Below are 26,638 nucleotides of genomic sequence, written 5' to 3'. Positions count from 1 at the left end.
CCATGCCACAAACTTTGGCCCAAATCAGAACCATCCCAGGACCTCCAACAGGTACCGCCACTCCATATGGTCAAATGCCTCCTCTGTATCCATGGAAACCACTAGCTCCGGTACCTGGGTTCTCAATGGGGTCATGACCACATTTAACAGCCTCCTTATATTACTAGAAAGCTACCTGTTCTTTCCGAAACCTGTTTGGTCCTCTGCAACCACCCCGGGACACAACTTTCCATCCTTCCCGCCACCAACATAGTCAGCAATTCCACATCTGTATTTAACAGCGGTATGGGCCTCTTCGACCCACATTCCAATGGGTCATCGTCTCTGGTAACTCCCCTCTCCAATTCCTCATTAAACGCCCCAAGAGATGTGCCAGGTTCGTCGCGAACCCCTTCCGCCGGGACCCCTTGGGCCCTGGGGCCTTTCTCAACTTAATACTCCTTATATTGCCCAATATCTCCCTCAGTCCCAGCAGCTCCTCTAGCACATGCCTCTTCTCTTCCTCAAATTGTGGAAACTCCAGTTCGTCTAAGAACCGTCCCATGTCCCCTTCTTCACTCCCCGGGTCCGCCCTGTACAGCTCCTGATAGTAATCCCTAAACACCTCGTTTATCTTCCCCGGCACTGACACCACATCACCTGCCCCAGTCCGTACCTTCAATATTTCCCTGGACGTGGCCTGCCTCCGTAGCTGATACGCTAACATTCGACTCGCCTTCTCCCTGTATTCGTACTGCACCCCTCTTGCCCTATGTAGCTATCCTACTGCCCTCCTCATCGTTAACCTATCAAATTGTCCCTGTAATTTTTTCCTCCTCGCCAAACCCTCCATGGTGGGCTCCCTAGAGTACTCCCTATCTACCTATACTATCTCATTCATTAGCCGTTGATATTCCTACCTCCTTTTCCTATCCGCATATGCCTTGAACAAGATAATCTCCCTTTGGACCACTTTTAGTGCTTCCCAAAATGTGGCCGCCGACGCCTCCCTGTTTTGGTTCAATTCTACATAATCCTTAATCACAGCCCACTTTTACCGCAAAACACTCTATCTGACAACAACCCTAAATCGAGCCTCCACCCCGGCCTCTGCTCCCGTCCCGATCTAAGCCGAATTTCCAGCCAGTGGGGCCCATGGCCGAGATTACTATCCCCGCGTACTCTGCCCCCTCCTCCCCAGAAAAAAGTTGATTCTTGAATACACATGAATACATGTGTGAAAAAGGAATACCCCCTTCCTCCTGGGTTCTTGAAGTGCCACGGATCCACTATATGGACCTTTTCCATAAACCCGCCCAGATCCTTTGCCATTCGTATTCTACCCATTGACCTGGGAACGGTCTATATACCCTCGGCTCTGGGACACAATTAAAATCTCCTTCCATACTCAACTGGTGCATGGCCAAGTCCGGGACCTCTGCCAGCAACCCCCTCATAAAACCTACATCGTCCCAATTTGGTGCATTCACCAGTATCACAGGTGTCCCTTTTAATACCCCACTCACGATCACATATGTCCCACCCGGGTCCTTCGCTTACTTCGTGCTCACAAACCTCATTTTCTTGCTCATCAAATTTGCCAAGCCCCCTCCCGCGACTTTGGATCAAACCCAGTGTGGAAAACCTGATCCACCCACCCCTTCCATAGGCTAACCTGGTCCTTCACGTGGAGGTGCATTTCCTGCAGAAAGACCACCTCTGCTTTAAAATTCCTTTGGTGCATGAAGACCCGAGATCTTTTCACCGGTCCATTGAGACCTCGCACGTTCCATGTTATCAGCCATACAGGGGGCTTAAGTCTCCATTCCCCTCTACTATCCTCCCATTTTGGCTCTACTCTCCTTTTGGCTCTACTCCCATTTTGGCTCTACTCCCATTAATTTCACCCTTTACCAGGCCCATCCAAGATGGCCCCTTTCTCTGCACCTGGCCATGTTTCTTCTCCAACTTTTCTGTGCCACATTCAAATCTTGTTCCCTTCCCATTCTCAGTTGCGTTTCTCCCTGGCCCACTGCAGAATTTTCTCTTTCTCCACAAACTTATAGAGCCTCATGATCACCACCCGCGGTGGCTCCCCTGATCTAGGCTTAGAGACCTGTGCGCTCTGTCCACCTCAGGAGCCTTGTTGAACACCCCCTCCACCACCAGCCCTGCCAGCATCCTCGAAACGTACATCGTGGCACTCGCACCTTCCACTCCTCCAGGCTGGCCCACTATCCACGGTTTCTGCTATTTTTCTGCTCCTCCACCTTTGAACTCAACGGCTTGCAAAGGTCTCCTAAGAGCCCCACCTCCACCTCCAGTGCCACCACCCGATCGCTGTGGTCTGACATCACTCTCTCAATCTCTCGGACCTGCAACCCTGTGCCTTCAAGTATTTCTCTCCACCCTCTCCATCGAGCCCTTCAGGGGTGCTGCAGCCCCTTAATGGCCTTCGAATGATCCTCCTGCATCTCCTTCCTCTGCTGGCAGAACTCTTCCATGATGAAGGCCATCAGCTGTTCCATCTGGGTCTTTATTACTTGCACTGACCCTTCCCCCTCCGCCATCTTTCCACTAGCTGCTGCAGAACCGGTCTTTCAACTCCTGGGCCAGGTCCTTCACCTTCTGTCGGGTTTGGTAACCAGCAGACATACCACTCCTGGGGGGAACTTCTCTTCCGATTTTCAGTTACACTTTTCTGTTGAAGTTACAACCGATTTCGGGTAAAAAGAGCTTTTTTCTACGCCTTCAAGCCGAAGGTCCCCAGTGTGGAACCAATCACACCTTGGCAGCCATCATTAGTCCCAATGTCTCCTCCATAGTTCTTCAATTATCATCCACGAATGGTAGGCGTCAGAGGTCATGTAGGGACAATGAAAATAAATGAAGCTTCTAATAATCTAAGAGAGCACTTCACAAGTATTTAAGGGGCTGGTTTAGCTCACTCAGCTAAATCGCTGGCTTTTAAAGCAGACCAAGCAGGCCAGCAGCACAGTTTGATTCCTGTACCAGCCTCCCCAGAAAGGCGCCGGAATGTGGCGACTAGGGGCTTTTCATAGTAACTTCATTGAAGCCTACTCGTGACAATAAGCGATTTTCATTTTTTCATTTCAATTGTACTCATGGCTCCCAAACTGGAACAGCGAAATGTGGTCAGTTTGAACTCTGCACTCATTTCAAATAGCCCAGCTGAATTTATGTTTGCAGTCTGTGTGATGTGGGTGGCATGGTAGCACAGTGGTTAGCACTGCTACCTCACAGCTCCAGAGTGACTATCTGTGTGGAGTTTGAACTTTCTTCCCATGTCAGCGTGGGTTTCTTCTGGGTGCTCTGGTTTCCTCCTACAGTCCAAAGATGTGTAGGTTAGGTGGATTGGCCATGATAAATTACCCCTTAGTGTCCAAAATGTTAGGTGGGGTTACTAGATTAAAGGGATAGGGTGGAGGCATGGCCTTAAGTAGGGTGCTCTTTCCAAGGGCCGGTACAGATTCAATGGGCCGTATGGCCTCCTTCTGCACTGTAGATTCTATGACTCTCTATTGTTAATAGCTTTTCACAATTTAGGAAATAGTCACCAATATCTTTGTTCAAAGGTACATTGATCTTACATTTACATGCTTTGAAATCCAGTTGCCACAGTATTGCCCCTTAATTTAACCAATATCACAAGTCATAAAAATTATATAGCACAGAAGGAGGCCATTTGGCCCATTGAGTCTATACTAGTTATTCCTAAGTCCCATATCCTCGCTTTTTCTCTGCAGTGACTGGGGGGCTGATGGGGAATGTTTGTAGTTATTGACTGGAGGACTAAAGCTCATAAAATGATATAAATGAGCGACAGATACAGTCCGGACTGGAACCAGCTCACTTTGCAACGTTACAACCTGAGATGGTATTGAATGGTAGATCTGTTTAAACACCTGGTTCTGCACAGAACTGACAGCATCAAACACCCAGGACATTGTAGTCTCACCGGTGCTGTAACCTGTATCCTCCTCCTGCAGGAATGTCTGCAGTATTGAAATAAACACTGACGTGTACTCAGAACAGATTGGTGTTGGGCCTCAAAGTGTCTCAATTGGTGATGTTCAGGTCATGCTCCTGGGGACAGTGTCTCTGACAGTTCAGCAGCTCCTGTCAAATGGTGTCTAAGCTGTATGTACATCAGTCCTGGACTGGGTTTGTCTGCTTACAACCTACGCTGTCCACTGCTTGGCTGGCTGGTCAGGGAGGGTGGGAGTTACCTTTGTGCTTAAACATTTAACTGACTGAGGTTTTTGTCCCAGCCTTGTCACTGTAACCAATCCTAGGACTGCTGCATGGAGGGGATCCATTTTGGAATCTAGCTGACTGGACTTTCTGCTCCTAGGATAAATCAGTACATTTCTCAAACATTTTAGCCCCTATCTAAAGCCAACTAGTATGAACCTATTTCAGATGCATAACCTTACGCAACACTCATTACTATTCAGTAGCCAATGGACACTCCTTTATTGTCTTCCCACTAAAGGTACAAATTCACATGTACTCACTACGTAAATGAGATTAAGATTACAAGCCCAACAATACTGAGGCAAACTGCATCTGGATTCCCAATTTACTACCAGACCAACCATTACATTACAGGGAGGGGAGGGTTGAGGAATTTTGACTGACCAGCCAGGCCTCAGGGTTTCCAGCTGTAACGCCAGGCATTGTTAAAGGAGAAATAGTAGCTGAGAAATATTGCCTACCTACCTTAACTGTTAATTTAAAGCAAATAAAGTGAGGGCTAGTCAGAGCTTCACGTTCAGACTGCAACTTGACTGTATTGTTTGGCAGAAGTAATTCCTGATATCTGAGAGCAGCAGCTGCTGCTGATTGTACAGAGGGTGGGGGAGGGTGTGTTTAATGGACTGTTTGGGAAGCTGAACATCCATTTTAACTCCTCAGGAAACACTGCCCCTTTAGAGCAAGAGGGTAAAGGATTGTGCATCCTATTGGAATAGGTGTAGTATTTGGAATGTGGGTGGGGCAGAGAGTGAATCCTTCACCACATGATAAATACTACCTGAAAAAGGCTATGGATAAACCTCAAAATGGAAGCTACTGTATGTTTGATAGAGAACTTTGGTAAATTAAGGTCCTGTCTGTTTGAGAGGGAACTTTGTAAATTAAGGTCCTGTCTGTTTAATAGAGAACTTTGTTAAATGAAGGTCCTGTTTATTTAATAGAGAACATTTTAAAATTTAAATTTAGAGTACCCAATTCATTTTTTCCAATTAAGGGGCAATTTAGTGTGGCCAATCCACCTGCACATTTTTTGGGTTGTGGGGGCAAAATCCACACAAATACGGGGAGAATGTGCAAACTCCACACGGACAGTGACCCAGAACCGCGATCGAATCTGGGACCTCGGGGCCGTGAAGCAGCAATGCTAACCACTGTGCCACCGTGCTGCTCCTTAATAGAGAACTTTGGTAAATTAAGGTCCTGTACGTTCGATAGAGCAGTTTGAGAAATGCCAGCTCGTAAACACCTGATCTGTGCTAACATTTTAGTCCAGCACACAGCATCACTGTCAAAGCAATGGCGATTTTTAGACATGACATTAGGCTGTGGCTTGGTCTGCCTGGTCCAGTGTTTCCAGAAAGATTAAACATCTCTTGGCATTAAGATTAACAACCAAACAGCCACAGGATTTAATTGGGTGGGATGTGTTAATGGACTGTCCTGTGTTGTAGTCAGTTTTTATCATTCACGGGATGCGGGTGTCACTGGCTAGGCCAGTTGCCCATTCCTAATTGCCCTTGAGAAGGTAGTGTTGAGCTGCCATTTTGAACCGCTGCAGTCCATGTGGTGTAGGTACATTCGGTACTGCTAGGAAGAGATTAGCAGGATTTTGCCCAGCGACAGTCAGGGTGGTGAATGACTGAGAGGGGAAACTCCAAATGGTGGTGTTCCAATATGCCTGCTGCTCTTTTCCCTCAGGATGGCAGTAATCGTGGGTTTGGAATGTTCTGCCGAAGGAACCTCGGTAATTTCCTACACTGCATCCTGTAGATGTCCGTCGATGGTTGAGGGTATGAATGTTTGTAGTAGGTGTGTCAATCAAGCGAGCTGCTTTTTCCTGGATGGTGTCGATGTTCTTCTTCTTGGAGCTGCACTCATCCAGGATTGTGCCTTGTGGATGGTGGACAGACATTCGGGGGTCAGGAGGTGAGTAACCCATTGCAGGATAACCTAGTCTCTGGCCTGCTTTTGTAGCCACAGTATTAATATGGCTAGTCCAGTTGTTTCTGGTCAATGGTAAACCCCCCCAGGATGTTGACAGTGGGGCATTCAGTGATGTTAATGTCAAGGGGTGATGGCTAGATTCTCTCGTGTTGGGGATGGTCATTGCCTGGTACTTGTGCAGCACAAATGGTACTTGCCACCTGTCATCCCAAGCCTGGATATAGTTCAGGTCTTGTTGCATTTGGACATGAACTCCTTCAGTATCCGCGAGGTCGTGAGTGGTGCTGAACATTGTGCAGTCATCAGCGAACATCCCCACTTTTGACCGATTGATGAAGCAGCTGAAGATGGTTGGGCCTCGGACACTAACCTGAGGAATTCCTGCAGTGATGCCCTGGACCTGAGATTGATTGATCTCCAATCACCACAGACACTTTTCTCTTGAATCACATTGACTCCAGTTTTGTGAGAGCTCCTGGATACCATGTTAGGTCAAATACTCCCTTGATGTCAAAGGCAGTTATTATCACCTCACCTCTGGATTCCAGCTCATGTGTGAACCAAGGGTGTAATGAGGTCAGGAGCTGAGTGACCCTGGTGGTACCAAACTGAACGTCAATGAGCAGCTTATTGTTCAGCAAGTGCTGCTTGATAGCGCTGTTGATGACCCTTCCATCACTGTACTGATGATCAAGAATAGGCTGATGATGCAGTAATTGGCTGGGTTGAATTTGTCATGTTTCTTCTGTACAGGACACACATGGGTAATTTTCCATATTGCCGGAAAGATGCTAGTGCTGTAACTTCAGGCTGAAGATTGTTGCAAATGCTTCAGTCTTGACTTTTGCACTGATGTGCTGGGCTCCTACATTATTGAGAATGGCGATATTTGTGGAGCCTCCTCTTCAGTGGGTTCATGGCTGCATGTAGCTGGACTGCAGAGCTTAGACCTGATGTGTTTGTTGTGGAATCACTTAGCTCTGCCTATTACTTGCTGTTTGGTAAACAAGTAGTCCTGTGTTGTAGCTTAAAAGGTTGACACCTAATTTTTCGGTATGCCTGATATTGCTCCTGGCATGCCCTCCAGCACTCTTCATTGAACCAGGTTGGTCCTCTGGCTTGGTGGTAATGGTAGAGTGGGAGATATGCCAGGCCATGAGGTTGCAGATTGTGGCTGAGTACAATTCTGCTGCTGCTGATGGCCCACAGCGCTACATGGATGCCCAGTCTTGAGTTGCTAGATCTGTTCGAAGTCTATCCCATTTAGCTCGGTGGTAGTGCCACACAAGGACTGTGTGGTGGTCACTTCTACCGATACTATCATGGACAGGTGCATCTGCAGCAGGCAGTTGGTGAGGAAGAGGTCAAGTATGTTTATCCCCCTTGTGGGTTCCCTCACCACTTGCTGCGGTCCCAGTCTAGCAGCTATGCCCTTTAGGACCCGGCCAGCTCTGTCTGTGATGGTACTATCGAGCCACTCTTGGATATAGATATTGAAGCCCCCACCCAAAGCACATCTGTGCCCTTGTCACCCTCAGTGTTTTCTCCAAGTGGTGTTCAACATGGAGGACAGTAAGAAGTCTTACAACACCAAGTTAAAGTCCAACATGTTTTAAGATTTCTTACTGTGGTCACCCCAGTCCAACGCCGGCATCTCCACATCACAACATGGAGGAGTAATGATTCATCAGCTGAGGGGGTGTGGGGGAGGGTATTACGTAGTAATCATCAAGTTTCCTTGCCCATGTTTAACCTGAAGCCATGAGACTTCATGGGGTTCAGAGTCGATGTTGAGGGCACCCAGGACAATTCCCTCCTGACTGTCTACCACTGTGCCGCTGTCACCTCTGCTGGGTCTGTCCATGCCGGTGGGACAGGACAGAGGCAGGAATGGCGATAGTCGTGTCTGGGACATTAAGGGGCTGTTTAGCACAGGGCTAAATCGCTGGCTTTGAAAGTAGGCCAGCAGCATGGTTTGATTCCCGTAACAGCCTCCCCGAACAAGCGCCGGAATGTGGCGACTAGGGGCTTTTCAAAGTAACTTCATTTGAAGCCTACTCGTGACAATAAGCGATTTTCATTAACTGTCAGGTATGATTCCATGAGCATGAATATGTCAGGCTGTTGTTTGACTAGTCTGGGAGACAGCTCTCCCAACTTTGGCACAAACCTCCAGAAGTTATCGTGTAGGGTCGACAGAGTAGGTTTGCCATTGTCGTTTCCACTGCCCAGGTCGACATAAGGTGAGCTGTCCTATTTCATTCATTATTGATTTTTTAGTTGCAATTTGGTACAACTGAATGGCTTGCCAGGAGAGAGGTTATTTAAGAGACGACCATATTGCTGGTACATGCTGCTGTTCCTGAACAGGGAATGGATCCTCCTGGTGCCGTACAGGTTGTGGGATCCCCTGCTCCTGTGCAGGGGTGAGATCCTCCTGGGCAGGGTATGGGATCCTCCTGCTCCTGCGCAAGGTGCGGGATCCTACTGCTCTGGGTGCGGGATCATCCTGCTCCTGTGCAGCGTGCGGGATCCCCCTGCTCCTGCGCAGGCTGCGGGATCATCTTGCTCCTGCGCAGCATGCGGGATCCTCCTGCTCCTGTGAAGGGTGTGGGAACCTCATGTCCTCGCGCAGGATGTTGGTCTGTAATATTTAATTTACAGGATGGTATTATGTCGTTTAGATGTGAATGGTTATGTCTGTGCTGTATATAATAATGGACAGGGACTGGACTGTGTGAATGGTTTTGCAGGTGCTGTATATATTAGACAGGAGACTGGACTGTGTGAATGTCTATCTGTGCTGTATATAATATTAGACAGGAGACTGGACTGTGTGAATAGTTCTGTCTGTGCTGTATATATTAGACAGGGAATGGACTGTGTGAATGGTTCTGTCAGTGCTGTATATATTAGACAGGAGACTGGACTGTGTGAATGGTTCTGTCTGTGCTGTATATAATATTAGACAGGAGACTGGACTGTGTGAATGGTTCTGTTTGTGCTGTATATATTAGACAGGGACTGGACTGTGTGAATGTCTATCTGTGCTGTATATAATATTAGACAGGAGACTGGACTGTGTGAATAGTTCTGTCTGTGCTGTATATAATATTAGACAGAGACTGGACTGTGTGAATGGTTCTGTTTGTGCTGTATATATTAGACAGGGACTGGACTGTGTGAATGTCTATCTGTGCTGTATATAATATTAGACAGGAGACTGGACTGTGTGAATGGTTCTGTCTGCTGTATATATTAGACAGTAGACTGGACTGTGTGAATGGTTCTGTCTGTGCTGTATATATTAGACAGGAGACTGGACTGTGTGAATAGTTCTGTCTGTGCTGTATATATTAGACAGTAGACTGGACTGTGTGAATGGTTCTGTCTGTGCTGTGTATATTAGACAGGAGACTGGACTGTGTGAATGGTTCTGTGTATGCTGCATATAATATTAGACATGGGCTGGACTCTGTGAATAGTTCAGTCAGTGCTGTATATAATATTGGAAGAAGTCTTACAACACCAGGTTAAAGTCCAACAGGTTTGTTTCGAATCACTAGCTTTCGGAGCGCTGCGCCTTCCTCAGGTGAATGACGAGGTAGGTTAAAGAGGTGTGAATTGTCTCAAGCCAGGAGAGTTGGTAAGATTTTGGAAGCACAGGCCAGATAGTGGGGGGTGAATGTAATGCGACATGAATCCAAGGTCCCGGTTGAGGCCGTACTCATGTGGGCGGAACTTGGCTACAAGTTTCTGCTCGGCGATTCTGCGTTGTCGCGCATCCTGAAGGCTGCCTTGGAGAACGCTTACCCGAAGATCAGAGGCTGAATGCCCTTGACTGCTGAAGTGTTTCCCGACTGGAAGGGAACATTCCTGCCTGGCGATTGTCGCGCGAAGTCCGTTAATCCGTTGTCGCAGCGTCTGCATGGTCTCACCAATGTACCACGCTTCGGGACATCCTTTCCTGCAGCGTATGACAGACAATGTTGGCCGAGTTTCACGAGTATGTACCACGTATCAGTGCTGTATATATTAGATAGGGACTGGACAGTATGAATGGTTCTGTCAGTGCTGTATATAACATCAAACAGGGACTGGACTATGATTGGTTCTGTCTTGCTGTATGTAATATTAAACAGTAGACTGGACTGTGTGAATGGTTCTGTCTGTCTTTATATAATATTGGTTGGATAGAATCACTGAATTCTTGCAATGCAGAAGGTCATCATTCGGTCCATCGCATTTGCACTGATCTTCCAAAAGTGCATTCTAGCCAGCTGCACTCCCCCACCCAACCTGTCCTATCCTCGTAATCTAACATCCGAACCTACACATTTCAGGTCATATCTTTGGATTGTGGGAGGAAACCGTAGGACCCGATGGAAACCCTTGCATATGCTGGAAGAACATGCAAACTCCACAGTCACCCAAGGCCTCAATTGAACCCGGGTGCTGTATATAATACTGGATTGACAGGGGACTGGACTATGAGTGATGGTTTGATTGTCTAATTGATGTGTCTCTGTCTTTTCCGCAGAGTGAACAATGGGCGAATACATTGAGAAGCGTGACACCTGTGGAACCATCTGCCTTAAATACCTCCTCTTCATCTTCAACTTCTTCTTCTGGGTAAGGTTTCCACCTCTGGGCAGATTTGTGCAGGAGGGAAGCACTCATATCCTGAGTTGGGAGATTGTCAGTGCCAGTGGGGTATCAATGTCTGTGTTGGTCAATGGAGTTGCTACTAGACTAATGTGCAGTGTGGCATGGGGAGGAGTTGTCTATAGGCACTTGTACCTAGTGTGAGAGGGAGGGGGTGCAATAGGGTACTCATACCCAGTGTTGGTGAAGTGGCTAATGGGACTGGTACACAGTGTGAGTAGTAGGGGTAAGGGAGATTGTGCCCTCAGCCGGGGAGTAACGGCAAGTTGATGCACTATATTGGTACAAGTTGACTGGTTGTCTTTTATATTCGTGCATGGGATGTGGCTAATCCCTCATTGCCTGTGATCTGTGTGGCTTGCTAGGCTATTTCAGAGGGCATTTAAGAGTCATACATATTACTGGGGGGTCCGGATTAACATGGAGACCAGGTAAGGACAGATTTATTATTATTATTTACGATAATCGACAATGGTTTCATTGTCATCGGTCATCATTGGACTTTCAATTCCAGATGTTTTACTGAATTCAAATGTAACTATCTGCCATGATGCGATTTGAACTCGAGCCCCCAGAGCATTATGCCGAACTCTGGATTATTAGTCCTGCGGCATTAACACGACACCACCACCTCCATGGCGTGATTAAGGTTGAATATCGATTGGTGAGCTTAGAAGGCTACCCGAGGTGTGCTTGATGATGACAGTGTAGAGGGAACTTTACTCTGTATCTAATCCCATGCTGTACCTGTCCCTGGGGTGTTTGATGGAGACAGTGGAAAGAGAGCTTAAATCTGTATTGACCCCCGTGCTGTTCCTGTCCTGGGAGTGTTTGATGGGGACAGTGGATGGGGAGCTTTATTCTAATCCTGTGCAGTACCTGCCCTGAACAGTATCTGCCCTGGAAGTGTTCGATGAGGACTGTGCAGAGAGAGCTTTCTTCTGTATCCACCCCCGTGCTGTTTCTACTTTGCGACTGTTTGAACGGGCAGTGTACAGGGAGCTGTAATCTGTACCTAACCCTGTGCTAACGTGTCCTGGGAGTGTATGATGGGGACTGTGTAGAGGGACCTTTACTCTGTATCGAATCCTGTGCTCTACGTGCCATGGGAGTGTTTGATGCGGACAATGGAGAGGGAGCTTTAATTTATCTAACCCTGTGCTGTATCTGCCCTGGAAGTGTTTGATGGGACAGTGCAGAGGGAGATTTACTCTGTATCTAACCCTATGTTGTACCTGTCCTGGGAGTGTTTAATGGAGACAGTGTAGAGGGAGATTTACTCTGTAGCTAACATTGTGCTGTACCTGTCCTGTGATTGTTTTTTACATTTAAAAAAAAATTTAGAGTACCCAATTAATTTTTTCCAATTAAGGGGCAATTTAGCGTGGCCAATCCATATACCCTACACATCTTTGGGTTGTGGGGGCGAAACCCATGCAAACATGGGGAGAATGTGCAAACTCCACAGTGACCCAGAGCCAGGATTGAACCTGGGGCCTCGGCACCGTGAGGCAGCAGAGCTAACCACTGTGCCACTGTGCTGCCCCTGTCGGGAGTTTTGCTCTGAATTTAACCCCATGCTGTACCTGTTTAGGGAGTTTTTGATGGGGTCAGTAGAGAGGGAGCTTTACTCTCTATCTACAATCTATCCGGGCAACATGGTAGCACAGTGGGTTGCACAGCGCCAGGGTCCCAGGTTCGATTCTCGGCTTGGGTCACTGTCTGTGCGGAGTCTGCACGTTCTCCTTGTGATGGCATGGGTTTCCTCCGGGTTCTCCGGTTTCTTCCCACAGGTCCTGAAAGACGTTAGTTATTTTGGATATTCTGAATTCTCCCTGTGTACCCGAACAGGTGCCAGAATGTGGCGACTAGGGGCTTTTCACAGTAACTTCATTGCAATGTTAATGTATGCCTGCTTGTGACAATAAAGATTATTATTATTATTATTAACCCTGTGCTCTACCTGTCCTGGGAGTGTTTGATGGGACAGTGTAGAGGGAGCTTTACTCTGTATTTAACTCTGCAGTATTGTCCCTGTTGTTTGCTCACCCTACCCTCCTGCACTATCAATCCCCCATATGCTGCCTTGTCACTAACTCTCTATTTTTTATTCCAGTTGGCTGGTGGTGTGGTGATGGCGGTTGGTATTTGGACCCTCGTTGAGAAGAACGATTATATCAGCCTGCTCTCCTCCAGCACCTATGCAGCGGCAGCCTACATCCTGGTGGTTGCTGGGGTGATCGTGATGCTGACTGGAATCCTTGGCTGCTGTGCAACCTTTAAAGAGAGGAGGAATTTACTGCGAGTGGTACAGAACACAGTGATCTTTTCTCTCTGTTTATTTGTGTGTCCATGACCTTTGTCCGCCTTGCCAATCAAAAACTGTCGAACTCAGCCTTCCAATGACCCCGCCTCCAATGCTCTCTAACCAAAAGCTAACAACTGCTTGAGTAGAAATTCCTCCTCATTTGCATCTTAAATGAGACACTTTGGGCAGGATTCTCCACCGGCGGGATTCTCCGTTTTGCCGGCACCCGGGGTTTTCCCGACGGCATGGGGCTGCCCCACAATGGAAAACCCCATTGACCGGCCAGTGTAACGGAGAATCCCGCCAGCGGGTTGGGGTAGAAATGTGGTGCAGCGGGGCGGTAATCTAGCTCCTTATTTTGAAACTGTGCCCCCTAATTGTAGATTCCTGTGCGATGGGAGAATCCTCTCAGTATCTCTGGCCTGTCAAACCCCTTCAGAATCTTCATGTTTCCATAAGATCACCTCTCATTCTTCTAAACTCCAAGGAGTATAGGCCTGAACTACTCAACCTTTCTTCATGAGACAAGCTCCTTCATCCCAGGAATCGGCTGAGTGAATCTTCTCGGAGCTGATTCAAATGCATATCTACCGCTCCTGATGTAAGGACACCATAGTATTCCCACCCCTGCCCTGCCCTGCCCCTCCTGATGGAAAGATACCACAGTACCCAGTTGTATCAAAAAAGGCCAGCAACCTATTTGCCTTCCTAATAACTATCTGTGTCTGAATGCACACTTTTTATGATTGAAGGACACCCACATCCCTCTACACTGCTACATCCTGTAGTCCCACTCTCCATCTAAATAAATCACCCAGTCCTGATTAGTGTACTCCTGTGTGCTGCCTGCATGTGTGTGTCTGCGTGAGTGTTTGTCTGTGCATGTGTCTATCTGTGCATGTGTGTGTCTGTCTATGCGTACAAATGTTTGTGGCGTGCAAGTATGTCTGCATGTATGTGTGTCTGTGCGTGTGTGTTTGTGCATTCAAGTGAGTGTAGTGTGTGTCTGTGCATGTGTGTGCATGTGTGTGGGTGTGTGTGTATGTGTATAACTGCGCATGTGGGTGTGTGTGCATGTGTGTGTAGGTATTTATGTGTGGTCTATGCGTGGGTGTGTCTGTGCATGTGTTTGTGCATGCAAGTGTTTGTGGTGTGTGTCTGTCTGTGTCTATGCATGTGTGTGTAGGTGCGTATATATGCGTGTCTACATGTGTTTATGCGTGTGTGTCTGTCTGTGTAGTGTCTGTCCATGTGTGTCTGTGCATCTGCGTGTGCCCATGCATGTGTGTGGGGGGTGCATGTGTGCGTGTCTGTGCATGCAAGTGTGTGTAGTGTCTGTCCATTTGTGTCTGTGCATGTGTGCGTCTGTGGGTCTGTGTGTGTGTCTGTGCATGCGAGTATTTGTGGTGTGTGTGTGTCTGTGTATGTACGTGTGTTTGCGCATGCGAGTGTTTGTGGCGTGTGTGTGTGTGTCTGTACGTGTGTGATGTCTGTGCATGTGTCTGTGCGGCTGCGTGTGTGTTTGTGCATGCGAGTGTGTATCTGTGCATGTGTGTGTCTGTATGTATGTGTGGTGTCTGCATCTGCGTGTGTATCTGTGTGGGTGTCTGTGCATGTGTGCAGGTGTCTGCGTGCAAGAGTCTGTGTGTGCGAGAGTCTGTGTATGTGGTTGGCTGTGCGTGCGGGTGTCTGCGTGTGCGAGAGTGTGTGCACGTGTGTGTGTGTGTCTGTGCACGTGAGTGTGTGTCACTGCAGATGTTCTATGTGCTTTGCAGGCTTGGATGATGATTTGAACTCAGCCAGTCATGCTGTCCCCGAGAATGAGTGGTGTGGCGGGGGTTATAGAGATTTATCAAAGGGTTTAATTAGGAGAACTAACAGTCCAGAGAGCTTGAGGTGGCAAAGCATGTGGGTTAATGATTCAGTCTGTAAAGGTGAGTTGTTACTGGGTGGAGCGAGAAACTGTATTAGTCCAGGCTTAGTCACAGACTGTTAGATTAGTGATCCTCTACCTCATGTCTCCAACTGTCTATAATTCCTACCTTTCTATGGATTGTGCAGTCAATCAGTAAGGAAGCCTAATTTTCCACGCACTGGGCTACTTTAGTCCTTTAGTCTCTCAGTTATGTGTGTGATAAATATATATCAACCATGAAGCAACAGAATGATGGCACTGATTGAAGGTGTGGGTTTAAGTAGGGTGCTCTTTCCAAAGGCCGTGCAGATTCGATGGGCCGATTGGCCTCCTTCTGCACTGTAAATTCTATGATCTTCCTATGATCAATGTTCTAAACTGATGAAGCTGCCCCCGAGAGGTTGAGGAATGCTTACAGGTGGAGATGTAAACTCCAGGAATATGGGGGTATGGTTGTTCAATCTGTACTTGGCAGACTGTGGCCTGTGTGGGTGATGCCAAGGTCACTGACTCTTAAATAGGAATGGTATTTATAAAAATAGATCAACTTTGGGCTGTAATCTTGCAAGTTTCTCCATGGCAGTCAGAAAGTCTGTATTCGCAGCTGTTTGAGACACCGACTGAAGTTCAAGGTCTTTGGCTTGTTCACACTCTTTGCCTGTTCTTCTCCCTCCCAGCGGATCCCGAGTGGCAACCTCTCCATTTAAACCCCCAAATATACAGGCTGAAGGCATCTTTATATCCTTCCGGCAGAAATTGTCTCTCTATTTCCAAATTTAGAACTTTTCAGCCATTGCAGGAAGCTGCTCTTGTCTGAACTCGACTAAATTAAGATGATAGGTTTTATTTGTCATCTGAATGAGTGCCCGGAAAATTATGTGGGATCAGTGAGTGAGCGAGGGATCAGCCTTGGGAGAATTCATGTGTTCTGACAGGCAGGAGAACTCTGAACGTCTGAGTCTTCGACACAAGTGAAGGAGGGATCCCGAGCAGGCATTGGTCACCTGAGGGGGCTCTGGCACAGGCTGGCAGAGGAGTCGTTGACTGCTGATGTTTAACCAGCAACCAGCAGCAGATAACACTGAGAAATACGCCATAGCTTGTTCAACATTTGTGGACTAGAGCCAAGCCAATAGAGTGTGACGCTCGTTGTTGAATGACCCTCGTCTAACTCTAGTTTGTTCTCATACCTGAAGAATGGCTCCTCTGTGACAATAACCCAGCCACATTGAGGGTGGTCATTGACATTTTAAAACAGTACACCATGTCCCCAGGCTCCTGCACTGTAATACTGGACCCTCTGTCAGGAACAGCACAGGCCAATGAGTCACAGGAAGCTTTGTTGGGGATCAAGGATAATGCTCAAACCTGGGGGGGGGGGGGGGGGGGGGGGTGATAGTCACAGAGCAGGCCCTAGCTCTTTACTCAAGACTAAAGGGTGACTTGGTTGTGGCCATCAAAATTATGAAAGAGTAGATGGGGATAAAATGTTTCCATTTGTGGGTGACCCGAGCGAATAAATCCTTCAGGGAATTCAGGAGAAACCTCTTGATCCAGGGAGTGGTGAGAATCTCACTACCACACAAAGTGGTTGAGTTGGATAGCATGGATATATTTAAAGGGAGTCTGGATAAACGCATGAGAAAGAAAGGAAGGAGATATTCGTGGTCGAAGAAGTACAATGAGAGAAGTTTGATGACGAGATTAAATTGTCTGTAGAATCATAGAATTTACAGTGCAGAAGGAAGCCATTTGGTTCATTGAGTCTACACTGCCCTGAAAGAGCACCCTACCGAAGCCAACCCCATAACCCAGCAATCCACCTAACTTTTGGATACTACAGGGCAATTTACCATAACCAATCCACCTAACATGCATATCTTTGGACTGTGGGAGGAAACCGGAGCACCCGGTGGAAACCCACGCAGACACAGGGAGAACATGCAGACTTCACAAAGACAGTGACCCAAGCCGGGAATCGAACCTGGGTCACGAATGCTGTGAAGCAACAGTGCTAAGCACAATGCAACGGTAAATAAATTCTATGTTGCTAGCTGCTATTAAAGGTTATTGTGGTTTGTCAGCTCGAAAGTACTCTGTGGTTATTAGCTGTGTCGAGTCAAACGGGCCTATCTGAGGAAGAAACCAGACTCAGCAATCAGGCAGGCTGGGACATGCCAGCTCTAAAGTATGCTGTCTGCTACCCAGACCTGACAGCTTGCAACTAATGGATGATTTCCACACTGGCTGATGACTCGCTACAGATCCAAACACTGGCTACAGATCCAAACCCCAGTGACTACAGATCTAGACCCCCAGTGACTACAGATCCAGACCCCCAGTGACTACAGATCCAGACACCCAGTGACGACAGATACAACACCCCAGTGACGACAGATCCAACCCCCAGTGACGACAGATCCAACCCCCAGTGACGACAGATCTAGACCCCAGTGACGACAGATCTAGACCCCAGTGACGACAGATCCAACCCCCAGTGACTACAGATCCAGACACCCAGTGACGACAGATCCAACCCCCCAGTGACGACAGATCTAGACCCCAGTGACGACAGATCCAGACCCCCAGTGACGACAGATCTAGACCCCAGGGACGACAGATCCAACCCCCAGTGATGCTAGATCTAGACCCACAGTGATGCCAGATCCAACCCCCCAGTGACGACAGATCCAACCCCCCAGTGACGACAGATCTAGACCCCCAGTGACGACAGATCCAACCACCCAGTGACGACAGATCCAGAACCCCCAGTGACTACAGATCCAAACCCCCAGTGACGACAGATCCAAACCCCCAGTGACGACAGATCCAAACCCCCAGTGACGACAGATCCAAACCCCAGTGACTACAGATCCAAACCCCAGTGACTACAGATCCAGACCCCCAGTGACTACAGATCTAGACCCCCCGGTGACTACAGATCCAACCCCCCCAGTGACTACAGACCGAAACCCCCAGTGACTACAGATCCAGACCCCCAGTGACTACAGACCCAAACCCCAGTGACGACAGACCCAACCCCCAGTGACTACAGAACCAAACCCCCAGTGACTACAGATCCAAACCCCAGAGACTACAGACCCAAACCCCAGTGACTACAGACCCAACCCCCAGTGGCTACAGATCCAGACCCCCAGTGACTACAGAACCAAACCCCCAGTGGCTACAGATCCAGACCCCCATGACTACAGATCCAGACCCCCAGTGACTACAGACCCAACCCCCCAGTGACGACAGATCCAACCCCCCAGTGACGACAGATCCAACCCCCCAGTGACGACAGATCCAACCCCCCAGTGACGACAGATCCAACCCCCCAGTGACGACAGATCCAACCCCCCCAGTGACTACAGACCGAAACCCCAGTGACTACAGAACCAAACCCCCAGTGACTACAGATCCAGACCCCTTGTGACGACAGATCCAAACCCCCAGTGACTACAGATCCAAATCCCCAATTACTACAGATACAGACCCCCAGTGACTACAGATCCAAACTCCAGTGGCTACAGGTCCAGACCCCCCAGTGGCTACAGGTCCAGACCCCCCAGTGACTACAGATCCAAACTCCAGTGGCTACAGATCCAACCCCCCAGTGACTACAGATACAGACCCCCAGTGACTACAGATCACGTTTTCCCTCAGTGACTGCACGTTCCACGAGCCCCCCGGTGACTGCAGGGTCCGATTCCCCTCAGCGGCTGCAGGGTCCGATTCCCCTCAGTGGCTGCAGTGCCCGATTCCCCCCAGCTGCTGCAGGTCCCGATTCCCCTCAGCCGCTGCAGGTCCCGATTCCCCTCAGCGTCTGCAGGGCCCGATTCCCCTCAGCTGCTTCAGGGCCCGATTCCCCCCAGCTGCTGCAGGGCCTGATTCCCCCCAGCTGCTGCAGGGCCTGATTCCCCCCAGCTGCTGCAGGGCCTGATTCTCCCCAGCGGCTGCAGGGCCCGATTCCCCCCAGCTGCTGCAGGGCCCGATTCCCCTCAGCTGCTTCAGGGCCCGATTCCCCCCAGCTGCTGCAGGGCCCGATTCCCCTCAGCTGCTGCAGGTCCCAATTCCCCTCAGCCGCTGCAGGGCCTGATTCTCCCCAGCGGCTGCAGGGCCCGAGTCCCCTCAGCGGCTGCAGGGCCCGATTCCCCCCAGCAGCTGCAGGGCCCGATTCCCCCCCAGTGGCTGCAGTGCCTGATTCCCCCAGCGGCTGCAGGGCCCGATTCCCCTCAGCTGCTGCAGGGCCCGATTCCCCCCAGCTGCTGCAGGGCCTGATTCCCCCCAGCTGCTGCAGGGCCTGATTCCCCCCCAGCTGCTGCAGGGCCCGATTTCCCCCCAGCTGCTGCAGGGCCTGATTCCCCCCAGTGGCTGCAGGGCCTGATTCCCTCCAGCTGCTGCAGGGCCTGATTCCCCCCAGTAGCTGCAGGGCCCGATTAACCCCAGCTGCTGCAGGGCCCGATTCCCCCCAGCTGCTGCAGGGCCTGATTCCCCCCAGCTGCTGCAGGGCCTGATTCCCCCCAGCTGCTGCAGGGCCTGATTCCCTCCAGCTGCTGCAGGGCCTGATTTCCCCCAGTGGCTGCAGGGCCTGATTCCCTCCAGCTGCTGCAGGGCCCGATTCCCCCCAGCAGCTGCAGGGCCCGATTAACCCCAGCTGCTGCAGGGCCTGATTCCCCCCAGTGGCTGCAGGGCCTGATTCCCCCCAGTGGCTGCAGGGCCTGATTCCCCCCAGTGGCTGCAGGGCCTGATTCCCCCCAGTGGCTGCAGGGCCTGATTCCCCCCAGTGGCTGCAGGGCCTGATTCCCCCCAGTGGCTGCAGGTCCTGATTCACCCCTGCTGCTGCAGTGCCTGATTCCCCCCAGTGGCTGCAAGGCCTGATTCCCTGGTCCCCCCCCCAGCGGCTGCAGGGCCCGATTCTCCTCCGTGGCTGTAGGGCCCGATTCTCCTCCGTGGCTGCAGGGCCCGATTCTCCCCAGCGGCTGCAGGGCCCGATTCCCCCCAGCGGCTGCAGGGCTCGATTCCCCCCAGCGGCTGCAGGGCCCGATTCTCCTCCGTGGCTGCAGGGCCCGATTCTCCCCAGCGGCTGCAGGGCCCGATTCCCCCCAGCGGCTGCAGGGCTCGATTCCCCCCAGCGGCTGCAGGGCCTGATTCCCCTCAGCGTCTGCAGGGCCCGATTCTCCGTTATGTCCTTCTCCCACACTGCTGCGTTTCCTCCGTTGCGGTTATCATTCATTTTGAGGTTGCCCACTTTAGGTACATATTCTGTAGCTTCCTATTTTAGCCCAGAGAATTGTATTGTCCAATTGAATGACTGAAACATTGGTTGTAACTGAACAGTACCCATCAGTTTTATTCGAATATGCCAGGTTAATTTGTGCGGCTACCTTTGCGTTATTTTGGGAATATTGAAACCATTGTAATGTGTTAAGTGTTTGGCAGACTAACCAGATGATCTGATGTTATAAGAACACAACAGCAGGGCAGCACGGTGGCGTAGTGGTTAGCACTGCTGCCTCACGTCGAGGTCCCAGGTTCAATTCCAGCTCTGGGTCACTGTCCGTGTGGAGTTTGCACATTCTCCCCGGTGTCTGCATGGGTTTCGCCCCCACAACCTAGAGATGTGCAGGGTAGGTGGATTGACCACGCTAAATTGTCCCTTAATTAGAAAAATGAATTGGGTACACTAAATTTATATTTAAAAAAAAACACAACAGCAGGGGAAGGTCATTTAGACCATTAGGCCAGCTCCAAAATTCAATGGCTAAATTTTGCCTCACCCCCCCCCCCCCCGCCCCCCGCCCCCATCCCAGATATTTCTCAGTTCCCTGAAAACTAAAATCTGTCTATCCCAACCTTAAATATGCAAATGAATGAGCACCCACATCACTCTGGGATAGAGAATTCCAAACATTCCCAACCCTGTCAGTGAAGTAATTTCTTCTCATCCCATTCCAAAATGATCGGTCCTTTTATCCTGAGACTGTTCCCTGTGTTTTAGATTCTCCAACCAGAGAAAACAATCTCTCAGTGTCCATCCTGTCAAATCCACTTCACAGTTTGTAGTGATTGAGTTAGTGGGATGGGAGAGCTGCCATCTGAAATGCTTCCAGCAGTGTTACATTATTTGGTCACTGGTGACAGCAGGGGAGGCTACACTGAGGCCCATCAGGGACGTTCTGCAAAAAGGCTGTGGGGTTGCTCTGTCCCACACCCTAGCAGGCTTGACACAGAGGGTTCTAACCAAATGGGATCAGAGAATGACAGGAGGTGGGTTTATTTTCAGGGCCTGTGCACAGGAAACTGGGCACTAGGTTTATCTTCTGGACCTGTGTACAGGAAGCTGGGGTTGTGTTTGTATTCAGGGTCTGTCTGGTCCAGAAGGTCGGGGGCTTGGTTTGTGTTGATGGCCTGTGTCTGATATAGGAGGCTGGCCGCTGAGTTTGAGTTCTGGCCCTGTGCACTGGAGGCCAGGGGCTGTGTTTGTATTCCGGTTCTGTATCTGGTCCAGGAGACTAGGGCCTGGGTACAGGAGATAAGGGGCTGGGTTTGTATTCAGGATCTGTATCTGGTCCAGGGGATTGGGGACTGGGTTTGTCTTCAGGCCCTGTGTACTGGTGGCCATGGGCTGTGTTCAAGGTCTGTGTCTCGTACATGAGGCCGGGGGCTCGACTTGTGTTCAGGATCTGTTTACAGGAGGCTGGGGACTGGGTTTATGCTTAAGATCTGTGTCTGGTACATGAGGCCGGAGGCTGGATTTGTGTTCATGGACAGTGCCTGGGAGTGGAGGTAGGGGGCTGGGTTTGTGTTCAGAGTTTGTGTCTCTACAGGGGATCTGGGTTTCTGTTTGCCACCTGTGTCTGGTACAGGAGGCGGGGAGGGGGTGCTAGGTTCATTTTCAGAGATTGTGACTGTTTACGAGAGGTCTGGGGCTGGGTTTGTGCTCTGGGTCTGTGTACAGGAGGATGGGGACTGGGTTTATATTCAGGGTCTGGGTTTTCGAAGTCAGTGGCTGGGTTTGTGTTCAGTTTCTGTGTCTGGTGCAGGAGACCAGCGGCTAGATTTATGTCCAGGATCTGTGCACAGGCGGGGGAGACTGCGGTCTAGATTTGTGTTCAGGGCCTGTGACCAGGAGGTTGGGGGCTAAGTTTGTTTTCAGGGCCTGTGTACAGGTTGGGGGTTTGGTTTGTGTTCAGCGCCTGTGTATAGGAGGTTGGGGCTGGGTTTGTTTTCAGGGTCTGTGTACAGGAGGTTGGGGGCTGGATTTGTGTTTAGGGCCTGTGTAGAGGAGGTTGGGGCTGGGTTTGTGTTCAGGGCCTGTGTAGAGGAGGTTGGGGCTGGGTTTGTGTTCAGGGCCTGTGTACAGGAGGATGGGGCTGGGTTTATTTTTAGGGTCTGTGTACAGGAGGTTGGGGGCTGGATTTGTGTTTAGGGCCTGTGTAGAGGAGGTTGGGGGCACCGTTTGTTTTCAGGGCCTGTGTACAGGAGGTTGGGGCTGGGTTTGTTTTCAGGGCCTGTGCACAGGAGATTAGGAGCTGGGTTTGTGTTCAGGGCTTGTGTCCAGGAAGTTGGGGGCTGCGCTTGTGTTTAGGGTCTGTGCACAGGAGATTGGGGGGCTGGGTTTGTGTTCAGGGACAGTGCACAGGAGATTCAGGGGCTTGGGTTTGTTTTCAGGGTCTGTGTACAGGAAGTTGGGGGCTGCGTTTGTTTTCATGGTCTGTGTACAGAAGGCTGAGATTACATTCAGAGACAGAGCTGATATAGAATGCCAGATTCCTGACCAGTGACTCAGATGCTAGGAATGCAGAGTACTTGGTATGACCGTGTGCCAATGACCCTTTCGTGGTGTTTGCTCCATGTCTGGTTTAGCAGTGTTTAAAGCGTCAATAGCTGCTGACATGAGCTGAAATCAGAATCTGCTGTTGGGTGGAGATTGGCAGGACGCTGGCTGATTTTTAATTAAACTCATGCTGATAGCAGGTTCTGTTTGTTATGCGTGATCTCTGAACTGAAGAAAAGGCAGCCAGTTACGGTTGCTATGGTTATGGCTGGCTTGTTTTACTGCAGTTTATTGTGCAGATTGCCTGTTGCAGCTTCAAAAGGGAACATTACAAAGTGGGCAGTACCTAAAATCTCAAACCCTTGTTTAACATTTTTATGACTTGCTGATTCCACCACTGGTAAACTTGATTCATGGAGCATGACATAGGGAAACTTTCCTCACGGCCAGGAAATCATTAATATCCAAAAATACCGACTGATCACAGATTGAGGGAGTGGTGATCCCAGCAAAAACCTCCAAAATCATCAATAATTATTATTTCATTGTCTTCCTGCAATGTTTTGGGAGGTTGTCTCTCACTCTCTGTCTCTTTCTCTCTCTCTCGGTGTTATGTTTTGGAGGGTTCTCTCTCTCTCTGGGCGGAATTCTCTGCTCCCGGGAAAAATCGGGAAGGCCGTCGTGAACTCGGCCGAGTTTTACGATGGCCTCGGAGGCCGCTCCTCTCATCGTATTCACCCCCACCTGGGGGGCTAGGAGCGGCGCTCCGTTATTCTCGGCCGCCGGGCCTTGATGCTTGCGTCAAGGCGGCGCGCCGAGAATGACGCGGCGGCAGCGCCTATGTGACGTCAGCCGCGCATGTGCAGGTTGGCCGGCTCCAACCCGCGCATTCTTGGCTGACGTCTTCCCCTCCGCTTCCCGCAAGACGTGGCGGCTTGATCTTGCGGGATGGCGGAGAGGAAAGAGTGCGTCGTTTTGAGACGCCGGCCCGACGATCGGTGGGCACCGATCGCGGGCCAGCCCCCTCCCGCGCACGGCCGTGGTGCTCACTCCCCTCTCCGCCCCCCCCCCCCAGCTTCAAACGGGCCTTTGGCGCCCATGTTCACAACGGCAGTGACCAGGTGTGGTTGCCGCCATCGTGAAACGGTTGCGAATGGCAGGCCGCTCGGCCCATCTGGGCCGGAGAATCGCTGGTCGCCGTGAAAAACGGCGAGCGGCGATTATTCCGAGCGGCGGGTGGGAGAATCGCGGGGGTCGCCTGGCCCTCCCGCGATTCTCCCACCCGGCGTGGGAGCGGAGAATCGCGCCCTCTATCTCTGTCCCTCTTTGTCTCTCACTCTCTCTGTCTCTTTCTCTCTCTGTGATGCGGGGTTCTCTCCCTCTCTGTCCCTCTTTGTCTCTCACTCTGTCTCTTTCTCTCTCTGTGATGCGGGGTTCTCTCCCTCTCTGTCCCTCACTCTCTCTGTCTCTTTCTCTCTCTGTGATGCAGGGTTCTCTCCCTCTCTGTCCCTCTTTGTCCCTCACTTTCTGCCTCTTTCTCTCTCTCTCAGTGTGATATTTTGGGGGATTCTCTCGTGTTTGGTCCTTTGTACTTTACAAAGGAAACCACCAAACACTTTGACTTGTCCCAACCAGAATCTCTAAAAAAAAAATTAGAGTACCCAATTCATTCTTTCCAATTAAGGGGCAATTTAGCCTGGCCAATTTACCAACCCAGCACATTTTTTGGGTTGTGGGGGCAAAACCCACAATAACACAGGGAGAACAAACCAGGATCTTTTATTGAGTCTCGTGTGGTAAGATAGCAACCTGATACAGAGCATGTTATCATGGACTCTGCTAACTACTCCGCTGGAACTTGCACCAAGCACTGATCATTCACATGTATGTCTGATTTCCCTCTCAATCTTCTTCTGAAGGTGGCTGGAAGTGTCTCCCCTTATATCGGAGTCACAGGTGACATGACCTTGGTCTAGAGACTGCATGATGTGTCTGTACCGCTACCTGCTGGTTGGAGCTCGCACACCATCCATCTATGATATAGCCCATAGGCATATCACCACATCTCTTTCTATCTGTCTCTTTCTCTCCCTCTCCCTCGGTGTGATGTTTTGGGGGGGTTCTCCCTCTCTCTCGGTGTGATGTTTTGGGGGGGTTCTCCCTCTCTCTCGGTGTGATGTTTTGGGGGGTTCTCCCTCTCTCTCGGTGTGATGTTTTGGGGGGTTCTCCCTCTCTCTCGGTGTGATGTTTTGGGGGGGTTCTCCCTCTCTCTCGGTGTGATGTTTTGGGGGGTTCTCCCTCTCTCTCGGTGTGATGTTTTGGGGGGTTCTCCCTCTCTCTCGGTGTGATGTTTTGGGGGGGTTCTCCCTTGGGGGTTCTCCCCAACCAGGGGCTGGTTTAGCTGACTCGGCTAAATCGCTGGCTTTGAAAGCAGACCAAGCAGGCCAGCAGCATGGTTCGATTCCCGTACCAGCCTCCCCGGACAGGCGCCGGAATGTGGCGACTAGGGGCTTTTCACAGTAACTTCATTGAAGCCTACTCGTGACAATAAGCGATTTTCATTTCATTTCATTTCTCTCGGTGTGATGTTTTGGGGGGTTCTCCCTCTCTCTCTTTGTCTGATGTTTTGGGGATTTACTCTCTCCCTTTCTCACTCTCGGTGTGATTTTGGGGGGTTCTCGCTTTCTTTCTCTCTCTCTCACTCGGTGTGATGTTTTGGGGGTTTCTCTCTCTCTGTCCCTTTGCCGCACTCTCTCTCCCTCTGACTCCCTCCGTCTCTCACTTGGTGTGATGTTTTGGGGGTTCTCTCTTTCTGCCTCTCTCTTTCCCTCTGTCGCTCTCTCTCTTTCTCTCTCTCGATGTGATGTTTTAGGTGTTCTCTCTGTCTCTATTGCTCTCTCTCTCAAAGAACATAGAAAAGTACAGCTCAGGAACAGGTCCGTATCCCTCTATTTCCTCCCTAATCATGTATCCACCCAAATGCCTCTGAAATGTTGCTATTGTGCCTGCTTCCACCACATCCTCTGGCAGCTCGTTCCAGGCACCCACCACTCTCTGTGTTAAAAACTTAACCCGCACATCTCCCTTAAACTTTTCCCCTCACCTTGAACCTGTGCCCCTTTGTAATTGACATTCACCCTTGGAAAAAGCCTCTGACTATCCACCCTGTCTATGCCTCTCATAATTTTGTAGACCTCAATCAGGTCTCCCCTCAGCCTCTGTCCCAGTGAAAACAATCCTAGTTTATGCAACCTCTCCTCACAGCCAACATCCTCAGGGCCAGTCAACACCCTCAGGGCCAGTCAACACCCTCAGGGCCAGCCAACATCCTCAGGGCCAGTCAACACCCTCAGGGCCAGCCAACACCCTCAGGGCCAGCCAACACCCTCAGGGCCAGCCAACACCCTCAGGGCCAGCCAACACCCTCAGGGCCAGCCAACACCCTCAGGGCCAGCCAACACCCTCAGGGCCAGCCAACACCCTCAGGGCCAGTCAACACCCTCAGGGCCAGCCAACACCCTCAGAGCCAGTCAACACCCTCAGGGCCAGCCAACATCCTCAGGGCCAGCCAACACCCTCAGGGCCAGCCAACACCCTCAGGGCCAGCCAACACCCTCAGGGCCAGCCAACACCCTCAGGGCCAGCCAACACCCTCAGGGCCAGTCAACACCCTCAGGGCCAGTCAACACCCTCAGGGCCAAGCAACACCCTCAGGGCCAGCCAACACCCTCAGGGCCAAGCAACACCCTCAGGGCCAGCCAACACCCTC

The 26,638-nt window shown here is 50.3% G+C and overlaps 1 protein-coding gene across 1 annotated transcript in view; it reads left to right on the top strand.

Moving 5' to 3' along the window:
- The window catches only part of LOC119971585 (CD151 antigen-like), a 74,169-nt gene that overhangs the window by 20,728 nt on the left and 26,803 nt on the right, over window positions 1-26,638 (top strand). The window contains exons 2-3 of the mRNA XM_038807354.1: window positions 10,742-10,833; window positions 12,983-13,174. Coding sequence (XP_038663282.1) covers window positions 10,750-10,833; window positions 12,983-13,174 — 276 coding nt within the window. The 5' untranslated portion in view covers window positions 10,742-10,749. The remainder of the gene's footprint in view (window positions 1-10,741; window positions 10,834-12,982; window positions 13,175-26,638) is intronic.

Source organism: Scyliorhinus canicula, chromosome 9 (genome assembly GCF_902713615.1).
Source record: "Scyliorhinus canicula chromosome 9, sScyCan1.1, whole genome shotgun sequence".
Lineage (NCBI taxonomy): Eukaryota > Metazoa > Chordata > Chondrichthyes > Carcharhiniformes > Scyliorhinidae > Scyliorhinus > Scyliorhinus canicula.
This window is presented reverse-complemented; position numbering and strand designations above follow the sequence as displayed.